The sequence below is a fragment of the Buteo buteo genome, chromosome 1, assembly GCF_964188355.1.
Source record: "Buteo buteo chromosome 1, bButBut1.hap1.1, whole genome shotgun sequence".
In the NCBI taxonomy this organism is placed as follows: domain Eukaryota; kingdom Metazoa; phylum Chordata; class Aves; order Accipitriformes; family Accipitridae; genus Buteo; species Buteo buteo.
This window is the reverse complement of record NC_134171.1, coordinates 82,146,065-82,155,421: the sequence shown is the minus strand read 5'-3', so window position 1 is coordinate 82,155,421 and position 9,357 is coordinate 82,146,065. Positions and strand designations below refer to the sequence as shown.

Genomic DNA, 9,357 nt, shown 5'->3' with positions numbered 1-9,357 from the left:
TAAAATACGACTATCTTGTTTCTAAGTTTTCATTAATGACAGCTTTATTCTGCTTTATAGCTGAAAATATGCAATTTACTAGGTTTTGGCAGTACATATCTGCAGTTAGTTTCTTTTCAAAAAAGGTCAGGGGGTGTAGGAGCGTTGCACATGATTCAAATTTTAGTGTGCACTGATTTCAAAAATGTTTAATTTTTCAACAGTAATCCATTTATATAAATGGGATTTCTGAGTCCGGTGAGGCGTAGTTGAAAAGCATGCTTATTTTAAGTTTAACCAAAATATGTTATAGCTATTTAACACATGAATCATCAATTTTACTTAACATAATTCATCTTGAAGCTTATATGTGCATATGTATTGTATCAATTATCACAGATCACCAAGAATATGCAGTCAGTACCTCCATTAATCATGCATGCAGACACCTTGGAAAAGGGCAAAGTTTGAACCATGTCTCAAATTATATACATATTGGAAGAAGAAATTCTGTTTCAGAAGCAAAATGTCATAAAATCATCCCTGCACCAAAAAGAATAGTAATAAAAAAGCTTACTGAGTTCTTTTAAAATAAACAAGGACAGAATTGCTATCTTTGATGCAAAAAAGAGGCAGACTACTTTTATGAATGCCATAAAAATAAACTATTTTAATAGATACATAAATAAAAGGTTTAAAGTAGAATTTTCCCCCCAAACATAAAGATGGCCTAGCTTCTGTACAGAAACTGAACAATATTCACGTGACTACTAAATTAAATAATCACTTTGTTACATTCAAAATAATTGGAGGCAAATACATAATGAAATGATGCACCTGAATCACTCTCCTTTCTCATCCTAGCAGTGTATACAGTATTTTCTTGGTTTACAGTACTCTGAGGATATGGATCTGTTAAATAAAACTCTGAATGACAGAATGGAAATAAAATTAAAAATCAAAGGAAAAAAACTCCAAACAACCCTAGGACCCAAAGGGGTACCCTGCATCACCCAGTAATTAAAGTTTTAATGGAAGAGAAATAAGTATTGTGCTGTAAAATAAATTATGTCTTTTACATATTGTTGTATAGTTATCTTGAAGTGTTTAAATATTACATTCACTTTGGTGATGTGTTTTTGTCTATGCCTATAATAAATTATACATGGCGCGTGCTAGCTGTTCACGTGTGTTGAATAACAACCTTCTGGTTTTACTACAAATGGGGGGAGCTTAGCACATCTAGGAAATTTTTTAAATACTTCTGATTTATGTAAGATAGACAAAATCTAATTCAAAGCAGCTTTCCTCCTATCATGCCCCCCTCCCCAGCACCTCTAAAAAGTTACTCTGATGGCTTCATGATTTTGCTGTGTTGTATCAAAAAATGTCATAGGTTGGTGACTAACACTTACTGACCCACAGAGGTTCTCGAGTTTTGTTTTTCCTTTCTCTCTATGAATCATCTGTCAGTTTGAGAACATCTGCCACTAACATCTCCAACATTTGTCCAAATATTCCAACAAATTTTGGCAAGGAACCACCACTTGTCCATCAAAAGTGAGTTTACTGAACTTAGGCGTTATCGCCATTGTTATCTGGAATGTAGCTGTGATGGGTGAGCACCATTCGTCCCATAGAGGAGAAAGTTTGTCATGTGGATGTTTACATACTCTCAAGGCAGAGTGTTGAGATATCTTGTGCTGGTGAAATCAGAGAAAAAAATTAAAAGATGACAACTTTCATCCATAGTGCAGAGCTAGCATTTCTAGTGTATTCTGTCAGAAGTTCAAGAAAGTCGGGCCAAGCTCACGTAGACTTGGCCAAAGAGCGTGCTTAGAGTCTATCCACCAGCAAGACGTGAACGGCAATGTAATGATTGCCCTTTTTTCCGATTTGCTTTTTTCTTGTTCTTGTTCTTCTTTTGCTTATTCGCACCTTTACTTTTATCTGATTTCTTTTTCTTTTCGTCCTCCTTAAACCACGGACCCCAGACCCCTCCATTCAGCTTCGGGTTACTCCGAGGGTCCTTAGGTGGGTATCGAACAGGAACCGCAGTCTTATTGAACTGTGAAAGCCTCCGCAACAACTGCTTCACTACATCTGGGTACCTTGCAGAGAGGTCCACTCGTTCATACGGATCAGCGGTTATGTTGAAAAGCCACACCGTTTTTCCGGCTGACCAAGAAACGCGTTCATTGTGCCAGCGGTTGGGGCCCGCATTACTGAAGGCCTGTGGAGGTACCCAGTCACTATAGCCTGGATTTCCCGTCAGTAGTTTCCAATGATTCACTCTGATGGCAGATTGAATCGCAGTGTTCCAGATCCCATAGCCAGCTTCCCAGGACCCATTTTTGGCTTTGGTGTAAATCGGGTCAATGTTGTGCAAGATGTCTACCCGTGGTGAGCGTCTGCCTTCGCTAATGGTTTCCCATATATCATAGCCATCCAGCTGGATGTCTTCATCGATCTGCCCTTCTGCCAGTGTGATCAAAGTGGGGAACCAGTCTGTGATGTGCACAAGCTCCTTACACACAGACCCTTTGTTTTTCAGAAGGGGGCTATGGACAAACCCAACAGCACGGATACCTCCTTCCCAATAGGTCCCTTTGCTTCCTCGGAGAGGCCAGTTACTTCCTCCAGCCATTGGCTGCCCACCATTATCTGAAGAATATATGATAATGCTATTCCCATAGTAACCATACTTCTTTAAAGCAAGGGTTACGTTGTTGATGGCTTCATCCAAACAAGCTAGCATCGCAGCATATCTTCGCCTGTTGATGTTATTTATCGATCGATAATGTTCAAAATACTTGCCTGGTGCCTGAAGAGGCGAATGAACAGCTTGGTAAGCAATATATAAGAATATAGGTTTCCTGGGGTTATGAGAAGCTAAGATTTGTTGTACTTTTTGTGTGTACATCTGCGTCGAGTAGATGCCGTTGTCATGATCCCAAGCTGCGTTGTCGTTCTCGTACAGGTCATAGCCACATATCCCAGGGCTGTCACATTTGAAGTGAGTGTAATAGTCGCCGCTGCCCAAGAGCGAGCCAAAGAAAGTGTCAAAACCTCTCTGCGTGGGCATGCATTCTCTGCGATAAAACCCCAGGTGCCATTTGCCAACCATGTGCGTTGAATAACCAACCTCCTTCAGCTTCTGAGGTAGCGTGACGTTATCCAGAGGTAAGCAGTTGGGCTGGGTTGGCCGTATAATGGAGTGCTGAAGGCCGGTGTGTATCTGGTACCTGAAGGCAGGGAGGAGATAGGCATCAGGTGGGGCGGGGGGAAGAAATGCTCAGGCCCTTATGCATGGACACCCATGCACATAACTGTAACAGAAAATATTCCTATGCATGCAGCAATTTCCTCTGGAAATATTTTGAAGTGCACATGTCAAAACTAACAAGGTCATACTATTAAATCTGCTGAAACAGGAGAAAGGCATCTGTTTCGCTTCACAAGTGTTTAAGAGCGGTTCCCCCACCTCCTTTGGCCAGTAGGCAACAACACCGAACGAGAAACATGACACAGCAACATCGTGGACTTCTCTCCCTGCTGGCCTCCTTTTTAATGTTTTAATTCCCACATAGCTGTGAGCAAAGTCAAAGGATCTCAGAGGCAATGTGCTGCCTGTGAACCGTTATTTGGGCACTACTATTTTAAAGCTAGCAGTCAAACTCACAGACCTTCACGGTATCCCTTATGTATAATACAAACCCTAGAAAGCAGAACAATTGCATTTTTTCTGAGCATGAACAAGTGCTACAGCACTGACTCAGGACCGGTTCTCACAGCATGCACAATACGGAAAGCCTGACGGTCTGCTTTCTGGTCATCCATCATGCCATATGCATATGGGCTATGACTTAGCAGAGATATTACTAATATTGTAACAACAGAGTCAGTCGTCAGCACGCACATGATGGGGCCTGGCTCTGCTCTCTCCTGGAACATCTACAGTCCCACGCGTCGGCATTTATCTCCTGAGGAAGAGGCGTAAGTATGCGTGGACGGCAAGTACCCTGGCCAAAACTCAAGGACGCTTATGCAGTTCCAGTGAAAGAGGTTTATGAGCGATCACTCAAAAGGAAGTGATAATTTTGTCACTGGATCTCTTGTTCAGCAGTCATTTTCTGTCCTTGCCTAACTGTTCAATGAGATGTTTCCCTCCATGAACTGAGCTAGTCAAAATACCTATATATACAGGAGCACAGATATTCTGAGGTACTTTTTTCTCCTCCTCAGAAAGCTTTCACATGTCCCCATTTAACAATGATTATAGAAAATTACGTGAATAAATACAATTTTTACAATGCCTCATAATTTGCTAGCGGTAAACATATCTACAGCATATAAATATGCTGGACTTTGAGCCTGTAACAGCAGTATATTTAAAGGATAGGATAATAAATTCTGCAGTGCAGTACAGTCTATGTGTAAAGAATACATATGGCCTCCATATGATTAGAAAATGAATTCAGCATGGGCAGTAATAAGTATGAAAAATCAAGGACAAATCCATTTATATCAGTTTGACACTAAAAAATAAAATGTAGCAGCATACTGTAAACCAAAGAAGACTTCTCCCTGAGTGTGAGAATAGATTAAATTCCCAGTCATGAATAGGAGAGCTAGGTCCACCAATACTGTGAATTTGTGGTAGTAGGAGTTGGGACTTCCTGACACATTCTGCTAGTGCTGCCAATCTGATTGGCCTCCTGAGCCATCTAGAAAATTAGAAACATTAGGCTCTGCCTGTCCATAAATAACTTAAAGTCTGTTTTTATATGATGTCTTCCTGGCCAAGATCTTAGAAGGCACCATAGATGTCTTTCATGCCTGCCAATCTGTAATAATTGTGTAACTCCCATTTCATTCTTGAACTTCTTTCCACAGAACCAGAAGCTCTAGTCTAATTTATTGCAGAAGCTTTGGGTGTTGCACTCCTCTGCTTTAAGCTAGCCTGTACTCAGTACACTGCAGCGCTGCTGCTTTTCTTGGTCTCTCTGGCACTTTTTCAGAGCATTGTTTCTGTTACCAGTTTGTGGATCTGGAGCCCTGCCATCCAATTGTCCCCAAACTCACAAGCTGGTGCTGACACAGGAGATACTGCAGTAGTTAAAGCATACTCTCAAAATGACGGGTTTCTGGGATCGACACTTTGCTTTTGCAAAAGAAATGTCATGCACACACAAATACCCACATCCTTCCCATGATTCAAGTATCATGTTCTTCTCCTTTTAAAACAGGTAACCTACAATAAGGAAACCACGCTGACTAATGGCAGTGCCCCATACTTCAGTTCACTCCATCTTTGAGAGTCCTCAGGGAACTATGTTCACAACACATTTCCTTCCCCTTCTCTTTCCTCTCCCTTGTTAAACTCTTTCATTAAATTCCCCTTATTCGATCCAAGCGAAAAAGTCCTTGCCCCCACCCTGCTATTTTAGTAAATAGCTTCCGCTTTCTTAAACATTGACAGCCTCCTCTATCTTGAGATCAACCCCCAGTCCCAGTCGGCCAATTTCTCCCCTGCTACACTAATTTTGCTAGAAGTCAGAATTTTCTCTAAAGCGATGTTGTTGTAATAGAGATTCTTCCACCCTTCTCCTCGACGGGGAACATGCAACAGAACTTGCGACACATTGCAAACCAGTTTGCCTCTTGACAAAGCCTACACAGAAAGTATGATATTCGTACAAAGTTAATTCTCATAAAGAATTCATAAGCAACAGGCAGATTCCCCAGCTAGGGCTTTTCAATGATATAGCCAAGCACAAAATTCCTACACTGTTAATCTCACAAATACTGAACCAAAGAAATATAAAGAATTAGCCTCAGTGATACATAATGATGCTTAGGAAAATATCTGGCATACAGCAATGCATCTTATTTCAGTAGTCCTCTCAGTAAATTATTCAATATGCTGGCTACAAGGCACATATAGCAGTCCTGCTTCAACTCTCTGCTGCTGTCTTTCTTCATGAGACTGGTGTGTTTCCCACATGTGTGTGTGCCTGCTATTTATGGCATAGCTATGCTTCTGAATATACATATATGCACACATACAAAGAGATATGCATTAAAAAGTGATCTGCAAAATAATCCATTTTAAGTAAAAAGATTTAAACTGTACAAATGTTTCAAAGAAGTATCAACCTCTAATTATCGGGATGTTCTTCACTATTACAAAAATGGTCAAGATTTGTTCACTTTTCTGTGCCACATGCCTTCCTAATTGATCCATTATGTGCCAATACTACTTTTTCAGTGAAAGTATTTTGTTTTCAAAGAACCTGCAGACTATTCGTGGGAAAACAAAGTAATCTGAGCAAAAGACAGTGCTTATATGGAAGGAAATGGCATTAAAAGCAATAGGAAAAGTGTCTCAACATTACTGTTTTGAAACTGTATTTAGACTGTGCAAGAGAAGAAAAAACTGAACACGGCAAAACAAAGGAAATAAGAGGCAGATGCTGATTTGGGGGGAGTTCTCTAGGAGATAAACTCACGAGCTCACTAACTGCCATGAAATGTCTGTGAAATACATTCTATAGATTTCATCGCTTTCTACCACAAGACTAGCTAATTCTTTAGAACAAATTGGTTGAATTTAATCCCAAATGCAGAAAGCAAGTTATGATCATGAATAGTCTGGAATTCATTATGATAATTACAACACTAGTAACCAGTTAAATATAAGCAAATGCTGACAGGCCACAGAATCTAGTTTCATAGTTTTTTAGACTTTGACCTTTATGGACAGTATTTACATAAAGGTAATAGACTGATAATATTCTGTATAAAGTACAGGGGTTCAAGACTTGTGAATACTTTACACGCATGTACTATGCTCTCTTTCTCCCTACCCCTCCAAGTTTCTAGATCGTGGTTGTCTCTACTAGATACCTGGAATTTGACATTTACAGAACAAGGAACTAAGTAAAATTTCTGTGAAATGTTCAGCTAATATTGAAAATTAATTTATCCTTACTGCATGGGGATGGCTCTTCTTTGTGCATTTTCTACATTTATTTCTATTTTACTAGTGTGGAAGTTGTTCAGATGTTTCCAGCAAAAACACTGTGATAACTGTTCCAGCTAAGGCAGCTGTTTAATGCTAGCTGACTGTTACACCGCTCTGTTTACTTGTTTGTAGTGGAAACTTTAAAGCAATGGACTCCCAGTGGGAGTATCTTGATGACTTCATAGGTCCTTTGCTTCTTGGATGCTGAGAGAAATATTTCAGAGCTTTCTTAAATAAACAAACAAATAAACCCTCCATCCTGAGTCTGAGCTCATGATACTACTTTCCAAGATCATTTCCCTTCCTATTTTAATCGAGAAAGACGCAAAGCTAAGCCAGTGGCTCTTACGTTACTCCTACCTTCAGTCTCAAGGTGCAGAGACCATTAAGTTGTTAAAGGTCAACTGTACATTCAAGTGCCAGAGTCTTTGTGGATGTAAATCACCATGGGGACACTAAAGTCAATTTGACCTGAGCTTGAGGAATGCATTAACATTTGGAGGCTTAATTTCCCCCTTCTGATGTCCTTAGTAAAGCTAAATTAGTTTCCCAGTTCTCATCTGGAGAGTAAACCAAAGTAGAGAAGTGGATCAATGACAGTAATCTTTGCACATTTTCACTACTATTCCCCTGGAGCAGAGAGCAAGTCTTAAGGTCTGTACAGTAGAAGAGATTCTCCTGGCATGCCTCACATCCCTGTGGTGCTTAGGCAGTCTTAAACATATGTAGGCCAAACCAGTTTTCCTTAAAAAAAGTCTCCCTAAGGAATTTTCTATTGAGTATTTTTCCCCTTAACTTCAGGGTGGGTTCTGCACTGAGAAAGAAGCTGGGATGTTTCTAATTTTGTAATGTGCATGTACAACACTATTGATTTTAAGCTTTCATAATTTTAAAATACTGCATTAATTGTCTACAAACTGAGATTCTTTTAAGGCTCACTGAAGATTAACAAAGAAGCACAGTTTGAAGTTTCTAATTTCAGGAACTTTTGCTAGCACAGTTCTAGTTAGTACATGTGGAAAATGTATTTTTATTACGCTTGTGTAGTTCAGGATATGTCAAAAAAAAATTCTCAATTTTTAAAATAATAAACTCTAGCCTAGGATTTAGAAAAGAATATTTTAAATAAAAAAAATCATTTGCCAGGATTTGTAAACAGAGCAATAGCAGGGAGGTATGCATGCTACACTAATTAAAGGAATCATTATTGATGATTATGCATTTCCTTGTTAAAAATAATAAAATACAGCAAGTAGATACCACGTCAGTAAAGTAGGCTTAGGGACTGTTAAAGAACAGACTTTGACATCTTACCTGAGACTGTATAACACAACAGCTAGAAATATAGCTATTCCAGATGAGTAAAGAATATAGAAATTGGTGACATTTTTTGCTTGGAGGTTCCCAGTCCTCAGAAGTCCAAGTTAGTGGGGAGAAAAAAAACCCCAACATCTCACTTGCTGCCAGCAAATCATTAGAAGCAGGACTCAATGACCAGTAAGAAAGAATAGCTATAATAAAGGCTTCTTTATAGCGGACTGAGGCTTTAGCATGGAGTCCACAAACACTTATTGTTTGAAAAAGCTGTTACTTTGGGCAGATATGTGTACTCTTATTTACCTTGAAGTTGTTTTGAGCTCTGTAAGGTGCTTGTGAGGGAAGCAGAAGCTGTCTGGAAGCAATTCTGCTTTCAGCCCTCCAAACAGGCTGGTGAAGAGCATGGCAGAGAGAAGCAAAGTTCCTGATCAGACATGGACCAACGTAAAAGAATCACACAAAAATGATTTTGCATCAGAAATACTTGCTGTAAAAATGAAATGTTTTATGCTAAATCTGCTAAGGTTTTTAAAACTAAAATCAGAAAATAAAGCTGGAAAAGGGGCAGGTTGATACAGGAGACACTGGGGCGGAGAGATAGAGCTGAGCTGATTTAAATGAGATGCAAATAAACCTATCACAGCCTGACATGAATTGCTGCAAAGCAATCAGCAAGTATCAATTCATAGTCCCTTCAGACTGGTAACAATGAAAGCCATAGCCTGTAGCCACAGTGCTTCTTTCTCATTTTTTATTAAGTAAGTTTACTGATAAGCAAAATGTTTTTTAAATTTTCATGTCTTTTTTATTTCCAGTCTTTTCCTAACTTAGAGACAGATGACAAGTCTTGCTTTTGCTGATTTCCACTTACCATCCTTCCACGAGAGCAAAAGCTGGCAGTAGGCATCTCAGCATTTGTTACGATAGCAAGTTGAATATCTGTTCTAAACGAGACCACGTTAGCTAAACTCCATCAATCACATTTCTTCTGTACGGATGGTCTATCGCAACTAAATGCTAGCATAAAACTTTTG

The 9,357-nt window shown here is 39.4% G+C and overlaps 1 protein-coding gene across 2 annotated transcripts in view; it reads right to left on the bottom strand.

Moving 5' to 3' along the window:
* Positions 1 to 627: 627 nt before the first annotated feature.
* ARSJ (arylsulfatase family member J) overlaps positions 628 to 9,357 on the bottom strand; it is a 45,849-nt gene continuing 37,119 nt past the window's right edge. Inside the window, exons 2-3 of one of the 2 annotated variants that reach the window (XM_075037636.1) lie at positions 8,627 to 8,747; positions 628 to 3,224 (exon numbers count right to left, since the gene is read on the bottom strand). In XM_075037636.1, the coding sequence (XP_074893737.1) occupies positions 1,823 to 3,224; positions 8,627 to 8,747 (1,523 nt within the window). In that variant the 3' untranslated portion in view covers positions 628 to 1,822. The remainder of the gene's footprint in view (positions 3,225 to 8,626; positions 8,748 to 9,357) is intronic. The other variant, XM_075037630.1, reaches the window with a different exon arrangement.